Source organism: Tachyglossus aculeatus, chromosome 17 (genome assembly GCF_015852505.1).
Source record: "Tachyglossus aculeatus isolate mTacAcu1 chromosome 17, mTacAcu1.pri, whole genome shotgun sequence".
In the NCBI taxonomy this organism is placed as follows: Eukaryota; Metazoa; Chordata; class Mammalia; order Monotremata; family Tachyglossidae; genus Tachyglossus; species Tachyglossus aculeatus.
In genome coordinates, this window is record NC_052082.1 from 16,998,597 (window position 1) to 17,020,324 (window position 21,728).

Consider the following 21,728-nt stretch of genomic DNA (forward strand, 5'->3'; position numbering starts at 1 on the left):
CCTCTCCTCTCTCTTCTCTCTCCTCTCCCTTCTCCCCTCTCCACTCTCCCCTCTCCCTTCTCCCCCCTGCCTGTCTCTGTCCATCTCTGTGTGTCTTCTCTCCTCTCCCCTCTCCTTCCTCTCCTCACCCCTCTCTTCTCTCTCCTCTTCCTCCTTTCATCTCTCCCTCCCCTCCTCTCCCTTCTCCCTCCCTCCCCTCCCTTCTCCCTCCCCTCCCTTCTCCCTCCCCTCCCTTCTCCCTCCCCTCCCTTCTCCCTTCTCCCTCTCCTCCTCTCCCTTCTCCCCCCTTCTCCCCCCTTCTCCTCCCCCTCCTCTCCCTTCTCCCCACTTCTCCCCCCTTCTCCCCCTCCCGTCTGTCTCTGTGTGTCTTCTCCCCTCTCCTTCCTCTCCTTCCTCTCCTCTCCCCTCTGTTTGTCTCTCCTCTCCCTCCTTTCCTCTCCCCTCTCCCTCCTCTGTCTGTCTGTCTGTGCCCGCCCCCCCCCCCCCTCTCTCTCTCCGTGTCGCTGTCCCTCTCCGTCCGGCCTGTGAGTCCCGAGGCCCGGGCGGCGCGGGTTCCCTCGGGGCTTCCTTTTTGTCCCGAGGGGAGCGGCGCCGCGTCTCCAAGTCTGCGGGTGTGAGCGGCCGATGGGGGGGGGGGGCTGGAGGCGGGCCGGGCCGGGCCGGGCCGAGCCGGGCCGGGCCGGGCCGAGCCGAGGGCGCCGGCGGCGGCGGCGGACAAAGGGGCTTGCCGCGCGGCCATTGAGCCCCGTAGCCGGGACAACCCCAACCATCCGCTCCCTAATCGGTTCCACTTCAAAGGGCCCCGCTTTCGGCCGACTCGGCTCCGCACTTTGATTAAGTCCTGCCTTTTTCTCTTCGAGGGAATCATCTGTTTGGTTATTTTTCACCGTGTTTATTTTCACCATTCAAACGGCCCTTCCATTAAATAAACAGAGGACAATCGCCCGGCAAATAAAAGTGTTTCGGGGCGTAGGACGGGCTTTTTTCTCTCTCCCTCTTCCCTTCTCTGACTCCGTCCCTGTCCCTGCCCCCGCCCCTGCCCTTGTCCCTCCCGTGCCCCTGCCCCCGTCCTTTCATTCATTCCTTCAATTGCATTTACTGAGCGCTTACTGTGTGCAGAGCACTGTACTAAGCGCTTGGGAAGTACAAGTTGGCAACATCTAGAGACGGTCCCTACCCAACAGCGGGCTCACGGCCTAGAAGGGGGAGACAGACAACAAAAGTGGGTCCCTGCCCCCTGTCCCGAGCCCCCCCTTCTCCTTGGCCACCTGTGCCCCTGCTCTTGCCCCCCATCCTCGCCCCCACCCCCATCCACTTCCCTCCTGCCCCGGCCCCTGTCCCTATTCCTACCCCGGCCTGTCCCGTGTCTCCCCTCTCCCTGTCTGGTCTCTGGGCCTGGCCCTGGCTCCCATCCACCGTCCCACTCCCATCCCTGCCAATGTCACTGCCTCTCCTGGCCCTGTCCAAAGCGGCGTGGCTTAGTGGAAAGAACACCGGCTTGGGAGTCAGAGGACGTGGGTTCTAAACCCGGCTCCACCTCCTGTCTGCTGTGTGACCCAGGGCAAGTCACTTAACTTCCCTGTGCCTGTTACCTCATCTGTAAAATGGGGATTAAAAGTATGAGCCCCACGTGGGGCAACCTGATTACCCTGTATCTACCTCAGGGCTCAAAACACTGCTTAGCACATACTAAGCGCTTAACAAATAAATACCATAGCTATTATTATTATTATTATTATTATTATTATTATGTCCCTCCCACTCCCACCCCTGTCCGTGTTTCTCCTGCCGCCGTCCTTGTTTCCCCTGCCCCTTTCCACATCTCTCCCGTCCTTGTCCCTCCTACCTTTAATCCTGTTCCTAACCCTACTGCCCCTGTCTCTTCTCTGCCCCTGCCCCGGCCCCTGCAGCTTTATATCCCTCTTCAACAGATCCCACTGCTTTCTTCCCTCTTCCTCTCTCTCCCCCTCCTTCTTTGTTTCTCTGTCTCTCTCTTTTTGTCTCCCAGTTCTGTCCTGCTTCTGCTCCAGTCTTTCTGCCCATCTATTTCTCTCCCCTGATCCTACCCCTTCCCCAACTCCCTCTCTCTTCTCTGGCCCCTGGAAGCACTGGTCATCAGCCAAAAATATGAGCGGTTCTGATGGGGTGAAAATTGACTGAACTAACGCGGCATGCAGCTAAAGATCAACGGAATTGTACCTTAATGGGCATCTCAAATCGAGGCAGGCTGTGGGGTGCCAAAACATTAGGGACACTGTGGCCAAAGGATAGAACATGGGATGGGGAGTCAGACCTGGGTTCTAATCCTGGCTCTGCCACTTATCTGCTTTGTGACCTTGGGTAAGTCACTACACTTCTCTGGGCCCCAGTTACCTCATCTATAAAATGGGGATTAGGACTGTGAACCCCATGTGGGACAGGGACCGTGTCCAACCCTATTTGCTTGTAATAATAATGATGATGGTATTTGTTAAGCACTTACTAGGTGCCAAGCACTGTTCTAAGCTCTGATATCCACCCCAGCGGTTAGTACAGTGTCTGGCACATAGTAAGCACCTCACAAATATGGCAATTATTATTAGTATTAGTCCAAAAACCCGGTTTTGGAGTTTTTCCCTGCATGATTAGGCATGTGCATGGGGGGTGAATTTGTGTGTGCATCTGTCTGTGTTTGTACATGTGTGTATGTGTGCATGTTTAGGCATTTGTGGAGTATCTGTACCTTGTAGCTTGTGAAGAAGTAGCTTAGCTTGTGAGAGCTAACCTAGTACTAGTGATGACCTAGTACCTCGATCTCCTCTGTCACACCGCTGCCTACGTCCTGCCTCTGGCCTCGAATGCCCTCCTTCTTCATAGCTGACAGATGATCGTCCCCCACCCCACCCCTTCAAAGCCTTAATAAAAGCATATTTCCAAGAGGCCTTCCCTGACTAAGCCCTCGTTTCCTTTTCTCTCACTCCATTCTGGGTTGCCCTTTATTCACCCCACCCTCAGCCCCACAGCACTTATGTCCATATCTGTAATTTACATATTTATATTAATATCTGTCTCCCCCTCCAGACTGTAAGATCTTTGTGGGCAGGGAATGTCTATCAACTCTGTTATATGGTTACATTGTATTCTCCCAAGCACTTAGTACAGTGATTTGCACACAGTAAGTGTTCAGTAAATACTGACTGACTGATTGATGGGTTGAGGTGTGATGGGAAGATGTAGTGGCAAGGTTTTGCGTGTGTGTATGTGCATCATCATCATCATCGTCGTCAATCGTATTGAGCGCTTACTGTGTGCAGAACACTGTACTAAGCGCTTGGGAAGTACAAGTTGGCAACATATAGAGATGGTCCCTACCCAACAGCGGGCTCACAGTCTAGAAGGGGGAGACAGAGAACAAAACCAAACATACTAACAAAATAAAATAAATAGAATAGATATGTACAAGTAAAATAAATAGAGTGGTGCATGTGGTGTATGTATGTACTTGTGTGTGTGCTTGTGTGCAATGTCCATGTGAGCGTGTGAAATTGTGGGCTTGTGTGTGTGAGAGTTAGTTATGGGCAGGGAACATGTCTACCAACTCTGTTACATTGTACTCTCCCAGAAGCTTAGTACAGGGTTCTGCACACAGTAGGCTCTTAGTAAATATGATTGATTGAATGTGAGGGTTTTTAGGCGGATCTTTCTCCTTTTGGGTTTCCCCATCCCAATCAGGAGCGTTGAGGCAAGGGAGGTATCAGTTCCTTCCCCAGAGCCTCCTCAGTTTCCCCAGTCCCCCCCCGGTATTCCCAAGTCTCGCGCCAGCCACCATCATCAGCCGGATCCCAGAGGCCCCTCACTGCAACCCCAAAGCAGAGCCGGCCAGCAAGGAAGGGACCTCGCCCCCGCAGCTGCTTCTGCCCATCCCGCCCAGCGGGGTGCTCCTGCAGACACCCCCCCACCGTCAACCTTATCTCCCACCCCTGACACCCCCCACCCTCGACCTTATCTCCCACCCCTGCACCTCCAACTCTACCCTCTGTCCCCTCAGTCCCACCTCCTGCCCCTGCCCCTGCCCCCTCAACCCCAACCCTGACGTTGCTTCTCCAACCCCATCTCCTGCCCCTTAGAGAAGCAGCTTGGCTTAGTGGAGAGAGCATGATCTTGGGAGTCAGGGGACGTGGGTTATAATAATAATAATAATAATAATAATAATGTTGGTATTTAAGCACTTACTCTGTGCTAAGCACTGGGGTAGATACAAGGTAATCAGGTTGTCCCACGTGGGGCTCACAGTCTTCATCCCCATTTTACAGATGAGGGAACTGAGGCCCAGAGAAGTGAAGTGACTTGCCCAAAGTCACCCAGCTGACAAGTGACGGAGTCGGAATTCGAACCCACGGCCTCTGACTCCAAAGCCCGGGCCCTTTCCCCTGATCCACGCTGTTTCCCTAATCCCGGCTCCGTCACTTTACTCGGCTGGGTAAATTTACTCTGCTGGGAAAATTTGGGCAGCCACTTCACTTCTCTGTGCCTCAGTTACCTCATCTGTAGAATGGGAATTTAGACCGTGAGCCCCACGAGGGACAACCTGATGACCTTGTACCTACCCCAGCGCTTAGGACAGCACTTGAGACGTAGTGAGAGCTTTGCAAATACCAACATTATTATTATTCCCACCCCACCAGACCTTCCACCTCCAACCCCACCACCCCTAACCGAGCCTCTGCACTCCCCCACCACCCCCCAGCCCCATCCGACAAAGGGCACGACCTCTTGGGGCCATCGGTTCTTCCCTCCTGAGCAGCCCAAATTAAACCTGCCCAGATCCCGGGGGGGGGGGGGGGGGGGAAGGGGGGCCAGGAGGAGGGAGAGGGGAGGGCCTCCGGCCCAGCACAAAGGTGGACGATTCAGACGATGTTTGAGGGCCACGTTCGGCCGAGGAGAGGAAAGATGAAGTCTTTGATGATGGCCAACTTAGTGTCAATAAGTGGCTTTCTTTGAGCCATATTCAGATGGGAACGTCTTGCTTGCCAATTGCCATAGAAATCCTAACACACCATGAAGATTGTCCAAGCGCCAAGCCTTCCGCTCGGGACTAAATTACTTTGAAGTGGCGCGGGACGTGCAGTGCTCAATTTGAACTCTATAGACTGGGCCGAGAACACTGGGAGAGGGAGATTGTGCGTTTTAAAGCAGAAAATAAGAAGGGGAAACTTGTTTTATACACTCTATACAAGGTTCTGCTCATTGTCAGATATCTTTTATCTTTTATATTTCCCATGAATGATTCATGTCTCGGTGGCTTTGTGTAGCACTCCTTTTCACAAGAAACTTCATTAGAGAGCTATAAGTTTTCCCATTGATGGAGGGCCTCATCTCTGAGTGTTTTTCTGCTTCGTGTGTTAGTTATTGTCATTTGGCTTGAAACAACTCTTTGCAACCTGTTTCACCTTTACTACATTTAACTAAATTGACTTTAAACGCACCGTATCCTTTTGGTGAAACTCGACTGGCACTTCGATTCCTCGTTTTTAAGGACTGTGGCATTTCACAAAACATTCTGACCAACTGCTGTTTAACTACAAATAAATCTTCAATCTTGTTAGTGTGGATAAAAAGATACATTAATTTCAACCAGTGTATCATTTTGATGCTAGCAAAATCCAATTCGGAAACTAATATTCATGAGATATGAAGTGATGTAGGCTCATTCGACTCCCCAAATGAATGGCAAAAACTATGTACTCTTCCATTCTTTTTTCCCCCGAGTGATTTATTATAGGAATAATTTGAAGGCAACTTATTTCATTCAGAGTACCATTTATTCAATACCTCGGCTAATCAGAGTCCAGTTTTACACCTCTCTTCCTCCTCTTTTTCCTCCCTTCCTCTGTCTTTGGCTAAAAAATAGTAGATTTTAAAGAGATGTAAATTCAATTTTCAGCATTCCATGTATTATAACTGCTAGAGGAATTGATAATTTTTGCTGTGGATATTCTGAAAAACAAGGTTAACATGAAATAACACATGTGCACACATACACTTTCATACATATATTTGTGTCTGTGTGTATCTGTACTCATATATGCAGTCTGCATGTTTAACCCGCAAACATGTAAAGACAGAATGTGTGCAATCAAAGTAGTTTCATGTTACACATACTGAACAGTTTTTAGTCTGAAGAGTAAGAATAAACGGAGGTGAAGAAACGTTTCATATTTTTCTGTTGGAAATAAAGACATCAAGGAAGGAAAAGTTCCAAATCTTTTCTGGGTGTTTAATTATGGCATCTAGCAGCCACCCACCCACTTTCCTCTATTCTGTGGAGGTGAGAGCTATCGATAGGCATATGAATAAGCAACTGTGGAAAACACAGGCAATAAATAATAATTTTTTTTATTGTTATTGACCTTTAAGACAAAGTCACTGTTTCTTTCTCTCTTTTGGACATACAACTCTTAAGGGTTTTATTTTGGAGGATCATAGACTGAGAAATCTAGGGAAAATGAGTATTTATGTGTTGCAAAGTATATAAAATAATATCTGTTTCAAATAAATACACCTGATGTAATAACTTATAGTGCAAACTACTGTTGAAAAAATTGAATAAATAAAATAATTCAATATAAATTAGAAATGGTTTTGTTCTAAATCATTTAATACATAAATTAGCCTCAAAAAGCCCATACCTTACTTTGGGGGTTTTTGTTTTTGCTTGGGTTTTGGTTGTTTTTTTTTTTTCTTGGTTTGGGGTTTTCTCTGTTGTTTTTGTAGCTCTGTTTTGTTTTGGGGGGGAGGGCTTTGAGAGGGAACGGTGTGCAAATCAAATTTAATTTCAAAAATGATTTCGTATTCAAGTTTTTCTGGTTAAAGTTTTCTTTTTCTTCAAAAAAGGTCTGTATCTTTATATTCACCGTAACAATCTGAAGACAACATTTAAAGGTTTCCAAAGTGACAGCACCATGAACTCTAGTAATAATAGAATCTCTCTCTAAACTAAATATAAATCTCATAACCAACACACTGGAGAGGAAACATGCAGGAAGAGTCTTGGTTTCACATTACATTATTCATTCAAGTAAGCTTAAAAATATATTTTTTTCTTTTTCCTTTCTCTCTTTTTTTTGCTACAAACCACAGAATTATTAAAGACAATATTTCACCAAAATTAATAATATAATTCTTTGGTGTGTTTTGTACTCTTCCAGGGGGAAATTAAATGGATGATGCCGGAAAATAAATTAAATTCAACTGTACAAAATAATAGTGTTCACATACAAGTTATTAACAATGACAAGACTACAACAGCCACGCACAGCACACAAAACAAATTTCTACAAGCCCTGGGGAGGGGTATCTTCAAGGTCTCTGAGGATAAATTAGTGCTCTTTAGTATATTTGTATGATGTTTTTGACTGGCTTACATTCTGCATGTGAAACGACCACAGATACATCGACTAAGATGTATCCTCGATCCTTGACCTTTTTTTATTTGCCCGAGCTCGACAGTTCCGGAAAAGGTCCGACACCCGTCGATGTTTGGCTGTAACTCTAAACCTTTTAAGCTTTTTCATGTTTATGACAATTCTCCCCATCTCTTATCGTATCTCACACACTGTATACGCTGTCACTTTCAAATGGGATGGAGGTTCGATGCTCAGTGCTCAGGTGGAAAAAATGCATACAACGTGGTTTCAGTTATTGGAAAAATAAAGCATTTTTAAAAGGTTGGTACACAAAAGTATAAAAAGTATACATCACACACTAGCATCACAACTCCTCAGGCCCCACTCTAATTAATCAGGGCAGACCAGGAACTTCGGACCTAACAACCCATCATGATGCAAGTGGTTTGGATACAGCAAAGAGGCAGCATCTGAGCTTTCAGGGTTGTTGTTGGTTTTTTTTTTTTTAAGGATTTTGCAAAAGGGAAAAGAAAGCACTTGAATTTCTTGGTAGTTTATAAATCACAGTATCACAGTTGTCTAATAACAGCAGCTTGCTTTCTCTCTGAACTGTCTGCAGGCTCCCAACAGTACAAAATTTGGAGAATGATCAAGAAAGCTGCATCTTTAAAAAAAAAAATCATACCATATTCAATTAGGAGAGCAAGAAAAAACAATCCTGTATAAAAAAAAATACCGTGTCTTGGTGAGACCAAGGACTCAAGAGTAAAAATCAAAGTTTACAAAATATCAGAATGGAAAGAGATAAAGATTTTACAAATATTTTGGGCACGCATCCAGTCCGAGAACCGTTGGCAAGGCAGCAGGGGAGTTTACAATCAAGAGGCCATTGCAGAAAATAGGCCTAACCAGGCTGTAAACCAGCCTATCGAATGGTATCAAAAATATTCAGGAGGCACTCCAAGAAACGCAGGCAGCCCGCTCGGCTCCGTCTCTTCCTTACTCAACGCTCTTCCTCTCCCTTGTGAGAAATATTGCATTGGCAGTGATGATGAATTTCTCTGTCCATTGTTTTCCCTTGGCATCTTCACACCTACCCCTTGCCCCTCAAAACATACAATTCAGTTCACCGAGATAGTCCAGCTTGGTTTGTTTGGCTTGATTTGACTTGATTTTTTTTGCTTTTTTTGTTTTGTTTTTTGTTGTTTTTTGGGGGGTTTTTGTTGCATGTTTTTTTTTTAAAAAAAGTTTCAAGAATGTCAGTTAAATTAAGCGCAAAAACACCATAGGGTTTCATATTGAATAAATAGGGTTAGTTCAACCCGACGGCACGTTTGGGCCATAAGCTTGGTTCAAGCTCGGCACCATTACATTTCAGGAGATGGCCCCAGGGCTTCCGTCCTGAAAGCTCTCTCAAATGATGGGTTTCTAATGTATAGTTCTTGCGTCATCGCAGTTCCCATAAATCTCTTCGTCTTCCGACTCCGACGTGGTTCCGTTGCTGGAAGGCGTGTGGAGGTGGTTTGGGGTTCCGCTGGCTTGACAGACGTACCACTCGTTGAGGTTGGTGACCGGGGGTGAGAGAGTGGCTGAGCGACTCCTGGCTGGGTCCGGGACAGGGGACAGGGAGCATCCCAGCGTTGTCCCCGCCAAGGGATAACCGAGAGCCCCCGGAGAAGGCGGGGGAGATTTGCAGTGGATCTTCATGTGCTTTCTCAAAGAGCTGGGGTGTGTGTAGGATTTATCACAACCTCGGATCTTGCAGTAGTAGGGCTTGTCGCTGGTATGGACGTGAGAGTGTTTCTTGCGGTCGCTGCTGTTGGCAAACTTCCTGTCGCATCCATCGAACTCGCATTTGAAAGGCTTTTCCCCTGAAATGGAACACAGGGCACGGTTAGCAATGGCCCAGAAGCAGCCTTGGACTAATGGAGCAATAGTGAAGCAGAAATGAGGCCAAGTTGGTCTTCCTTCCTACCCATTCATTCATTTCATTCATTCAATCATATTTATTGAGCGCTTACTGTGTGCAGAGCACTGTACTAAGCGCTTGGGAAGTACAAGTTGGCAACATATAGAGATGGTCCCTACCCAACAATGGGATCCCCCCTCGCCCTCCTCCACCCCTCCTCCACAGGCTATCACCTTCCTCAGGATAGTAAGATGCAGGCCTTTGAGGTGGGAAAGGGGTCCTAGAATTGGAGGTGTCGGGGCAGTGTGGAGAGAAGGGGATGGATCTTTTGAGGGTAGCTGGGCCAGCAGCGGTCCTGCATAAGACCTGGGAAATGTCCTGCCAGAAGCAGGCACATGCACACACGTGCATACACATACACGCATGCCCACACACACACACACACACACACACACACACACACACACATATCCTACCCTGAACAGTCTCCACTTTCTGATTTAAAAAAAAATCCTCCACTTTGAAAACTAGTGTGGGAAAACTAAGAAACCCTAGGTGGATGATTTCTAAAGGAAAGTGCAATTTTGGTCTCATACTTCACTGGTGTGGAGACAGAACCGGTGAAGGGGAAAAAAGGAATTTCAGAAATCACAAGGCCTGGGACATGCATACCCAACTTCACAACTGGATTTTTCCCAGCCTACCCAGGCTGCGTTCAAACTGCTGGACCCTGCATTCACCCAGCTGTCCTAACAACTTGCACAGTGAATAGAACACACTGAAAACAGCCCCAAAGGGCCCCAGTGGCTTGCTAGAACAGCATCGATGTACCTGAGCCCCCAAATTATAGCCAACCAATTTGAAGAGTTTCAGGAGCTAAGGTGGTTGTGGAAATTTGACGCGACTTTTCTGTCCTGCATTTCTTGGCCACCTACCTTCCCAGTCACCAGACCTTATGATCTGTGTGTACAGACTTCAGTTATTCCATAGTTCTGTAATCAAAGTGACCTTATGCCTCCAATTAAAATAAGGGTGAAATGCTACACACCACTGGGTTTTAAATGGAAGGCAGGTGATAGATCTCAAAGCGAGTTTTCTTTCTTTCTTCCACACTGTCAGAGACACTGGTAAATTTAGATTTATATCTCCTGGCTAGTAAAAAATATTTTTTTGCAAAAATATCAGTTATATATCACCCATCAGAACATGTACTGTTGCCCTCTAAGAAATGAAAACCTAGCCGGCTGCTCCTCTGCACACAGCCTATTCTGCCACTGGCTCTATGGCATCAGAACCGGCCAGGAGCCAGGCCCTTTCTGGAATGCTGGAATTTCGTTCCCTATTTCATCCTTCTGCTTTTGAGTTTTAGAGGCTTTTGTTTCTTGTCATTACCCCGTTACCTAGTGATAACTGCTCGAATGCCTCAGCCCCCGAAAGCCCTCTGAGAGTAAGTATTCAGGTCTGCTGGAAGGGATTTGTTTTTGCCTGCTGCTTTCCTTTCCCGCTTCTGCCCCCTGAAAAATGTATTGGTTAAGAAAACAGGGCTTGGGGCTATTCCAGACAACATGCCCTGGCCTCCTTCCCTTCTCTCTCTCTCTCTCTCCTTCCCTTCCTCCCTCCCAGGTCAGGGGCTGTTAAGTTGACCCGAAAGCCCAAGCTGGGCCGGATTTCGCTTCAACCCTGTGGGTTTGCCCAAAAGGCTGGTTGGCAGAGCTTCTTGGGACTTGCCCGCAGGGCTGTAGGCAGACGGTGCCCGGCAGAGAAGCCTCTGGGCAGACGAGAGCCAGGCCTAGGCAGAGAGGAGAAGGAGGAGGAAGGAAGAAAGAGTGAGAGCAAGTGGCAGGCCCTTCCAGGGCAGCCGGTCACCCGACAGCTTCACCCAATGTAGGGGCCGGAGAGGTCCGGGGGGACACTGCAAGGTTGCCCTGCTCGGTGGTGCATCGAAACCGATTGCTCGACGGGTGGCTGTGCCCAATCTTGCCAACCAAGAGGCCACCCCAGGGCCCCCTTCTCCACCCCCACCCCTGTGCTGCTTGGCCGGGGCAGAAGCCAGTTGTGATGGAGCAGAAGAGCCGGCCCCAAGGGGAAGAGGACAGGATATGCATGAACCTGCGAGTCTCCGGGGGGCACCGAGGGGGGCTTCTGCCAGGACACACAAAGCCCCCAGCCCAGCTCGCCGGAGAGAGGATAAAGGCCAGGCACTGCCTGAATTGGAAACCACTGGTGGATTGCATTGTATGCTCGCATTCAGGTTCCCAGTTGGAACGGCGACAACTGCCGCAGCTTTCCCGGCCATTCACATGGAAAGGGCTCGGGGGCCTTGCTATTTAACTGTAAATAGGCATCCCCCCAACTCCTTCTCCGCCTCTCCAGCCCCCGACCTCCGACCTTCCCTCACCGTGGGAGGAAGGATCGGTACTGCCCCCTCCCCTTCCTGGGTGACACCTGGACCCAGCCCCTCCTCCCCTTTCAGAGGACTGTGCTCCCCTCCACCCTGGGGCTGGGGGGGTGGGGGTGGGACACAAGCTCGAGGGGAGTCGGGGATGAGTCTTGTCGCTTGAGACTGCAGCTGGGCCCCTTTAAATAGGGTGTTTGAGGGTCTGCGGGAGATCAATCAATCGTATTGAGCGCTTACTGTGTGCAGAGCACTGTACTAAGCGCTTGGGAAGTACAAGTGGGCAACATATAGAGACAGTCCCTACCCAACAGTGGGCTCCAGCCGCAAGGGGGGGGTGGGGGGTGAAAAAACGTGCATGGGTGAGGGTGTGTGCAAAAGCATGTATGGATGAGTGTGTGTGTGTGTGTGTGTGTGTGTGTGTGTGTGTGTGTGTGTGCGCGCGCGCGCAAAAAAGCACGTTTGGGTGAGAGGGTGTGGGTGTATATGTACAAGTGTGTGTTTGGGAGAGGATGTGGGTGCGTGCCAAAGTGTGTTTGGGTGAGGGTGCATGTGGGAAGCACGGTGGTTTAGTGGAAAGAGCCCGGATTTGGGAGTCAAAGGTCATGGGTTCGAATCCCGGCTCCACCACTGGTCAGCTGCGTGACTCTGGGCATGTCACTTCCCTTCTCTGGGCCTCAGTTCCCTCATCTGTAAAATGGGGATTAAGACTGTGAGCCCCACATGGGTCAACCTGTTAATCCCGTATCTACCCCCAGTGCTTAGAACAGTGTTCGGCCCTTGGTAAGCACTTACCAAAAACCATCATCATCATTACCAGTGCTGTCTTGTGCGTACCTGAATTTCCTCCCTTCCCACGGGGCCAGTGGCCCCAGAGGCCTCGGAGCCCCCGACCCTTGGCACCCTGGTCCCCGGGGGGGATGCGGGGGTCCTCGGGCCGCCTGCAGAGGCGGGTCCGTGTCTCCCACGCCGAAACACGCGTGGGGGCCTCGCAGCCGGCAAGGTCCCTTCTGGGGATGCGGGGCGGTCCATTCCGCACAGCCCAGCCCAGTCAAGGCTTTTTTATTTTTTACGAGAGCCGCGTGTCGAGTTTGGTTTTCCAAATCATTAAGGCAGATGGGCTCCAGATTAGAAAAACATGTCTGGGAAGCAAGGAGCCTCCACGCGGCCTCCCAAGGAGTCATTAACCGCCTTCGCAACCCTGGAAGGAGGGAGGGGGAACAGTTGGAAAAGCCACAGCGGCCCGGGATGCTCATCCCGGTGGGACCGGGAGCGATGGGCCGGCCATCCCAGGGATGGGTGTTGGGCAGACGGACGGACACCCGCCCCCCAGGGCCCATTCTGCGGATATAATCATCATCATCAATCGTATTTATTGAGCGCTTACTATGTGCAGAGCACTGTACTAAGCGCTTGGGAAGTACAAATTGGCAACATATAGAGACAGTCCCTACCCAACAGTGGGCTCACAGTCTAATCGATAATCCTTTCAGCCACGGCCCATTGGCCTTTACATCGGGGTCGCCCCGTACATCGCCCGGCGTCCGCCCCGCTCTCAGCAGCAACACGCGATAATAAATCAGGAAAGTGATTATGTAAACTCCGGATCCTTAAGTATCCTCCGAGGGGTGATTTTTTTTGTCTACCACTATAAATCCCGGCTCCGCTCACTCCCGTCCGGGCTTTCACCTGGGGGCATTCGCCTCTTTAGGAAGGAAAGTGAAAGATGCCACCACCGCAACTCAGCAACAGCTCTAGGGAATTTTTTTCTTAAAAAAAAAAAAAAAGCCCCCGGGTCCGATCCAAGCGGGAGGGAGATTTCCCTCCCCCGTCCCCTGCTATATTTCCTTACGAGCTCCGAGAGGCCGGAGGGTTGGTTTTCTCCCGCTTCCCCTCCTGGTCCTCCAACCTCTAGGAAAACCCTCCTTAAAAAGACCAGAAACCAATTTGGGGATGGGTGGGCGGTGAGGTGTTTTGAGAAAACCGGGACACCTCCTGGCTTTTTCAGCCCTTAGAACAGTGCTTTGCAGAGAGGAAGCGCTTAATAAATGGCATTATTATTATTAAAGGAGGAGGGAGAGAGGGCATCTCCTCCCCTCCACCTCCTGAAGGGCCCGCCTCCCGGTCTCAGAGCGGCCTCAACTGGGGACCCGGGGATGGGAAACTCTCCCTACTACTTCCAAAAAACAAACTAACAGTCTTTTAGACTGTGAGCCCACTGTTGGGCAGGGACTGTCTCTATATGTTGCCAACTTGTACTTCCCAAGCGCTTAGTACAGTGCTGTGCACACAGTAAGCGCTCAATAAATACGATTGATTGATTAACAAAATGAATTGGGGGATGGGTTGGGAGGCTGGGAGGTAAGGAGAGCTTTTAGACTGTGAGCCCACTGTTGAGTAGGGACTGTCTCTATATGTTGCCAACTTGTACTTCCCAAGCGCTTAGTCCAGTGCTCTGCACACAGTAAGCGCTCAATAAATACGATTGATTGATTAACAACAAAATGAATTGGGGGATGGGTTGGGAGGCAAGGAGAGCTTTTAGACTGTGAGCCCACTGTTGAGTAGGGACTGTCTCTATATGTTGCCAACTTGTACTTCCCAAGCGCTTAGTACAGTGCTCTGCACACAGTAAGCGCTCAATAAATACGATTGATCGATTGATTGATTGAGAGGCCCTCCTGGCTCCCCCACCCCCACCCCCTTTCCCTCTGGCCTCCGTCTTCTCCTCCTCTTCCTCCCCGCACGCCAAGGTTCAGGAGGGGAAAGGAGAGGAAGGGGAGGGAAACCGCAGACCGTCTTCGTCGCTCCTTGCTCTTCACCTCCTTTCCTGGGCTGCTGGGAAACTGCTGCAGGGGTGGTAGCAGCGGTGGTTGGAGGTGATGGAGGAGGAGGAGGAGGAGGAGGAGCGGATTGCCTGTCCCAGGCTGGGGGAGGCTGTGGCGGGCTGGAGACTTTTCTCCGTGTGAAAAACACAGCTCTGGGAATCCTGTGTGTGCTACCGAATTTACTTATTCATGGAGGGAGTGGGGGGGGGGGGGGGGAGAAGAAGTCACATAATGGCATTTATTTACTAAGCCCTTACTATGTGCAAAGCACTGTTCTAAGCGCTGGAGAGGTTACAAGGTGATCAGGTTGTCCCACGGGGGGCTCACAATCTTAATCCCCATTTTACAGATGAGGGAACTGAGGCCCAGAGAAGTTAAGTGAGATTGCCTGTCCCAGGCTGGGGCGGGCTGGAGACTCTTCGCCGTGTGAAAAACACAGCGCTGGGAATCCTGTGTGTGCTACCGAATTACTTATTCATGGGGGGGGGGGGGGGAAGAAGTCACATAATGGCATTTATTTATTAAGCGCTTACTATGTGCAAAGCACTGTTCTAGGCGCTGGGGAGGTTACAAGGTGATCAGGTTGTCCCACGGGGGGCTCACAATCTTAATCCCCATTTTCCAGATGAGGGAAGTGAGGCCCAGAGAAGTGAAGTGACTTGCCCAGAGTCACACGTGTCCGGGTTATACGTATGAAGGGAGAAGCAGCAGCAGCAGCAGGAGGAGGGATTTAAAAAAAATCACACACACACACACACACACACACCGAGAAGGAAGGGGGAGGCGGCCCCCACGGCGAGACCCACCTGTGTGCGTGCGCTTGTGGATCTTGAGGTTCTCGGAGCGGGCGAAGACCTTCCCGCAGCCGGGGAAGGGGCAGGGGAAGGGCTTCTCCCCGGTGTGGACGCGGATGTGGTTGATGAGCTTGTACTTGGCCTTGAAGGGCTTGCCCTGGCGCGGGCAGTCCTCCCAGAAGCAGACGTGGCTGCTCTGCTCGGGCCCCCCGACGTGCTCCACGGTGACGTGGGTGACCAGCTCGTGCATGGTGCTGAAGGTCTTGGAGCAGGGCTTCGCCGCTTCGGGCAGCGGTTGCGGGGGCTGCGGGGGCTGCGGGGGCTGCAGGGCCGGGTCGATCCACTTGCAGATGAGCTCCTGCTTGATTGGCTGCCGCATGTAGCGCAGGAAGGCCCCGGTCGAGGGGGCGCGGGGCCCGGGCCTGGGCCCGGAGACCGCCAGGTTCAGGTGCAGGTTGGCGGGGCCGTACAGCTCCGCCGCCGCCGCCGCCCCCGCCGCGGGGCCCGGGCGCATGTGCCCGTTGAGCGGCGGGCCCCCCCCCGTCCGGGGCCGCGTAGGTGCCGGCCGGCGAGATGAACACGGTGCCCGCCGGGGGCGGCCGCTGGGCTCCGGGCCCCCCGGACGGGGCGGAGGGCTCGCTGCACGGGGCCCCGGGCCTCGGGCCCCACTGGCTGCCGCGGCCGGCCGGGGGCAGAGGGGGCGGGGAGCGGGGGGCGGCGGGAGGACGACGACGAGGAGGCGGAGGGGGAGGAGGAGGAGGAGGAGGAGGGGCGGGCGGCGGGGCCCCGCCCCCCGGGCCCGGGCCCGGCGCGGACGGGGCGGCCGGGGCGGTGCGGAGGGCCCCCGCGGGGGCCGGGCATCGGCCGGGGCGGCGGCGGCGGCGGGGGCGGCGCGGGAAGGCCGGCCCGAGCTTCGGCCCGCTCAGCGGGGCCTCCATCGGCCGTCGGTCCGGCCGGCCGTCGGTCCGTCCGTGCGGCCGTCCTGCCGGCGCGGGGCCCGCTCCTCGTGTGCGCGCGTGTGCGTGTGTGTGTGTGTGTGGGGGGGGGGGGGGGGGGGGGCGGCGGGCCGGTGGCGCCGCGCATTGGCTCGGCGGGGCTCGGCGGGGCCCCGGGCAGGGCCGGGGCGCGGGTGGGATTGGCGGGCTGGGCCTGATTGGCAGCGTCCGGGCCGCCCCCATTGGCTCCCGCTCCGGCCCGGGGCCCCAAGGGGGGGGGGGGGGGGGCAACCGCCGCCGCCTCCCGGGGCCCTCCGCCCCGCCCCACACCCCGACCCGCAACCTCTACTTGCCCCGCCGGTCGGTCGGGACCGGCTCTCTACTTTGCCGACTTGCACTGCCCAAGCGCTCAGTACGGCGCTCTGCACACACTAAGCGCTCAAGAAATACGATGGATGGTCCCCCTCTCCACAACCTCAAGTTGCCCCGCGCCCCGCCGTCCCTTCCAGCCCACTGGTGGGTCGGGACCGTCTCTCTACTTTGCCGACTTGCACTTCCCAAGCGCTCAATACAGTGCTCTGAACACAGTAAGCGCTCAATAAATACGATGGATGGTCCCCCTCTCCACTCCCCCCGGAGCCACAACCTCAAGTTGCTCCGCGCCCCGCCGCCCCTTCCAGCCCGCCTTTGGGTCGGGACCGTCTCTCTACGTTGCCGACTTGCACTTCCCAAGCGCTCAGTACAGTGCTCTGCACACAGTAAGCGCTCAATAACTTCCCAAGCGCTCAGTACAGTGCCCTGCACACAGTAAGCGCTCAGTAAATACGACGGATGGTCCCCTCTCTCCACTCCACCCCGAGCCACAACTTCAAGTTGCCCCGCGCCCCACCGCCCTTTCCAGCCCACCGGTGGGTCGGGACCGTCTCTCTACGTTGCCGACTTGCACTGCCCAAGCGCTCAGTACAGTGCTCTGCACACAGTAAGCGCTCAATAAATACGATGGATGGTCCCCCTCTCCACTCCCCACCGAGCCACAACCTCAAGTTGCCCCGCGCAACGCCGCCCCTTCCAGCCCACTGGTGGGTCGGGACCGTCTCTCTACGTTGCCGACTTGCACTTCCCAAGCGCTCAGTACAGTGCTCTGCACACAGTAAGCGCTCAATAAATACGATGGATTGTCCCCCATCCATTCCCCCCGTCTTACCTCCTTCCCTTTCCCACAGCACCTGTATATATGTTTGTACATATTTATTACTCTATTTTACTTGTACACATCTATTCTATTTATTTTATTTTGTTAATATGTTTGGTTTTGTTGTCTGTCTCCCCCTTCTAGACTGTGAGCCCACGGTTGGGTAGGGACCGTCTCTATAGGTTGCCAACTTGTACTTCCCAAGCGCTTAGTACAGTGCTCTGCACACAGTAAGCGCTCAATAAATACTATTGATTGATTGATTGATTGATTGATCCCCCTCGCCGCCGCCCTCGCCCGTTTCCTTCCCGTCCCGTTGGCCCAGCCGCCCCCGCATCGTTCCCCTTTCCCCAGCCGCCTCCTGGGCCCGGAGAGGTGGACGGGGCGGCGGCGGCACGAGAGGCGCGATAATAATAATAATAATAATAATAATGATAATAATAATAATAATAATAATAATAGCATTTGTTAAGCGCTTACGAGATGCAAAGCAATCGATCAATCAATCGTATTTATTGAGTGCTTACTGTGTGCAGAGCACTGTACTAAGCGCTTGGGAAGAGCAAGTTGGCAACATATAGAGACGGTCCCTACCCAACACTGTTCTAAGCGCTGGGGAGGTTCCCGGGTGATCAGGTTGGCCCACGGGGGGCTCACGGTCTTCATCCCCATTTTACAGAGGAGGTAACTGAGGCACAGAGAAGTGACTGAGCTTCCTCTCCCCCTCCCCCCCCCACCCCGTCTTACCTCCTTCCCCTCCCCACAGCACCTGGATATATGTATATATGTTTGTACGGATTTATTACTCTATTTTATTTGTACATATTAATTCTTTTTATTTGATTTTGTTAATATGTTTTGTTGTCTGTCTCCCCCTTATAGACTGTGAGCCCGCTGTTGGGTAGGGACCGTCTCTATATGTTGCCGACTTGTACTTCCCAAGTGCTCAGTACAGTGTTCTGCACACAGTAAGCGCTCAATAAATACGATTGAATGAATGAATGAATATGTTTGTAAGTATTTATTACTCTATTTATTTATTTATTTTACTTGTACATATCTCTTCTATTTATTTTATTTTGTTAATATGTTTTGTTTTGTTCTCTGTCTCCCCCTTCTAGACTGTGAACCCGCTGTTGGGTAGGGACCGTCTCTATATGTTGCCGACTTGGACTTCCCAAGCGCTTGGTACAGTGCTCTGCACACAGTAAGCGCTCAATAAATATGATTGAATGAATGAATGAATGAATGAATGAAGTGACTTGTCCAAAGTCACCCCGCTGACGATGGGCGGAGCCGGGATTTGAACCCCTGACCTCTGACTCCAAAGCCCGGGCTCTTCCCACTGAGCCACCAACCCATAAATAGCCCAGACCCTGGCTCGGGGGCCGTTTTTCTCAGGCGCGGCCTCCCGGGGCCGGTGGAGGAGCGGGACTCCTGGGGAGCTTTGACCCCCTCCCCCCAGGTGGATCGAGGGGGCTTGCGCCAAATCCAAAAGTGCCGCCTTAGAGCATCCAAGCGCTTAGTACAGTGCTCTGCACACAGTAAGCGCTCAATAAATACGATTGATGATGATCCTCGGAACTCCTCCGGTCCTTTGCAGAGCCCCTCGGAGGAGTTCGGCTGATGGAGAAAGCTCTCAGAGAAGCAGCGTGGCTCAGTGGAAAGAGCACGGGCTTTGGAGTCAGAGGTCATGGGTTCGAATCCCGACTCTCCGCCACATGTCTGCTGTGTGATCTTGGGCAAGTCGCTTCACTTCTCTGGGCCTCATCTGTAAAATGGGGATGAAGACTGTGAGCCCCGCGTGGGACAACCTGATCACCCTGTATCCTCCCCAGCGCTTAGGACAGTGCTTTGCACATAGTAAGGGCTTAACAAATGTCAATTATTATTATTATTATTATTATTATTTAGTCAGCAGCCCTCTCTGGGCTGTTGGGCACGTCGGTTTAGCCAGGACCCACCCGGTGCCCACCCACCAGCACCCACCAGTACCCACCCAACCAGCCCAGCTCCCCACGTGCAGAACTTGCTTCTCCTTCCCGCCCACGGTCCACGCCCTCTTTGGGCATCCACCCAGGGCAGGGGGGTCTCCTTGGATTCGAAGGATCTAATTAATTAGAGAAGGTACCTTCTCTAGATCAGAAATAAAGATGAGATCTCTGTTGTCCCCGTTCACATCGCCTGTTTTACCCTTTCCCTTTTCTCTCTCTCCCCTGGCACTCTGTGGGCAAGCAGCGTGGCTCAGCGGAAAGAGTCCGGGCTTGGGAGTCAGAGGTAATGGGTTCTAATCTCGTCTCTGCCACTTGTCAGCTGTGTGGCTTTGGGCAAGCCACTTCACTTCTCTGTGCCTCAGTTCCCTCATCTGTAAAATGGGGATTGACTGTGAGCCCCATGTGGGACAACCTGTTTACCTTGTACCCCCCCACCCCAGCGCTTAGAACAGTGCTAGGCATATAGTAAGAGATTAACAAATGCCATTATTATTATCAAACGCTTAGTACAGTGCTCTGCATACAGTAAGCGCTCAATAAATATGATTGATATTATACAGTGCACTGCTCACAGTAAGCGCTCAGTAAATACGACTGAATTGAATGTGGGCCTGTTTCTAAAAGGTTCTCTCAGACTCGTGAAGTTCACTCCACAGGACAATGGAGAGGGTTTTCTGCGGGGCAGGTTTGGGTAGAAATGGGACATCGTGGGCCTTTGCAGCAGGAAGGTAATACCTGCTTACAGTCTGAAAGTGTCTGCTTCATGGGTTTTGGCAGTCAGGCAAAGTGGGCTTTTAACTCTAGCATTCTCGTAAATGAAGTACCGTCGAAATGAGTTGCCTTCCGTTTGCGGGATTAGAAGTTGTGTAGCAAAACTAAAGCCAATCGTCCGAGCTCAATTCGTTTGCCAAACAAGTAAAAGTAGGTCGCCACATTCCCCGGGGCAAGAGAGCAGTCGAGTCTAAATCAACCAGCAGCACTCAAATAGCTATCGCCTCGGTATCATTAAATCTGGCGGGGATAAGGGAAGACTCGGAGCGTCTACACTTCAAGGAGATATTTCCGACCAGCCGTAGAAAAGTCGTTTCTCTTGAGAAACTTTTGTCTCCCCGGCTCTCCTCTCCGCCCCCCCCACCACGCCCCCCGACCAAAAAAAGTGAAGAACGCAACCTGCATTTTTTTTTACCACCATTCTTCGCATCTTTTAACTGTGAAGTTTTTGAAAAAGTTGGAAGCGCGAGGAAGGGGGCAGATTCGTTCTCTAACGAATGCAAATAGAAAAACGAACATATCTGCCCTTCCCGGGGACAGGTGCCTTTGGAAATGATGGGTCTTGGACGGGGCGGACCGCGGAAGTCCTGCCCTTTTTGCTGTCATTCTCCGCTCCAGTCCCCGTTAGGCGTTCTGGGCTCTGCATCGTGTTTGCCACCGAGGACCAGGACCCGTCGGCATTGGCTGCCGCGAGTAAACTATTCATCATCATCATCATCATCATCAATCGTATTTATTGAGCGCTTACTGTGTGCAGAGCACTGTACTAAGCGCTTGGGAAGTACAAGTTGGCAACATATAGAGACGGTCCCTACCCAACAGTGGGCTCACAGTCTAAAAGGGGTCTATTCATTATGAATCTCTCCGGTTCCCTTTAGGCAGCAACTCTGCGATGAACTTCAGACCCAAGGGTCACCACCGTCCTCGCCCTGTATTCAACCCCGCGCGTTCGAGGTCCAGAGGTCCAAAATAAACACCTTTGCCTTTAAAACGGGCCGCTGGATATTTTTTATGGTACAATAAAATCGAGGGCGTGTTTCCTCCAAAAGGGCTTTTCTTCCAAATTCTAGCTGCTCGCTTTTATCGAATTACTGAAACGTAATGGCTTAATGGGCGAGGGCATCCAGGGAAAGCAGTAAACGTGAGCGATAGAATGGGGAGCGGGGCTCGGGGCCGGACACGCCTCCTTGGGCGACTTGTTAAACGCAGCGTGATGCGGATCCGCCATCGATTTAATACGTCTTCATTCAAATATATCTCCCTGATCAATTTCTTTTTATGGGCACCATAAAAAAGAAAATCCTTTATGGAGAAGTAATCTCCACTTCCCGCTGACTGGGAGGCGCGGGCCGTGCGGAGAGGACCAGCGCGGGGCCAAGCCGGAGCGGAAGGGAAGGACCGGCATTCCCGGCTGGAAGTAGTGGGCCCTCCGACAGTTTCGAGCCCTGGGTTCGTTCCCCTTCTGGGCGTTTTCGCTGTGAGCCCGGATCCCTCCCTCCTGGAGCCCCCGAAGAGCCCCGGAAAA

The 21,728-nt window shown here is 51.8% G+C and overlaps 1 protein-coding gene across 1 annotated transcript; it reads right to left on the minus strand.

The window, feature by feature from the left end:
- Positions 1-7,677: 7,677 nt before the first annotated feature.
- ZIC5 (Zic family member 5) lies at positions 7,678-15,707 on the minus strand. The gene is made up of 2 exons (XM_038759346.1): positions 15,324-15,707; positions 7,678-9,256 (listed from the first exon to the last, which is right to left on the minus strand). Exons 1-2 carry the CDS (start codon positions 15,688-15,690, stop codon positions 8,814-8,816), a joined length of 810 nt encoding a protein of 269 aa, XP_038615274.1. The 5' UTR covers positions 15,691-15,707; the 3' UTR covers positions 7,678-8,813.
- Between the last annotated feature and the right edge of the window lie 6,021 nt (positions 15,708-21,728).

Coding starts and splice junctions, on each gene's coding strand:
- ZIC5 (XM_038759346.1), bottom strand. CDS start 15,690: ATGCGGCAGCCAATCAAGCAGGAGCTCATCTGCAAGTGGATCGACCCG. Junction 9,257..15,323: donor CCACAAGCGCACGCACACAG/GTGGGTCTCGCC, acceptor GTTCCATTTCAG/GGGAAAAGCCTTTCAAATGC.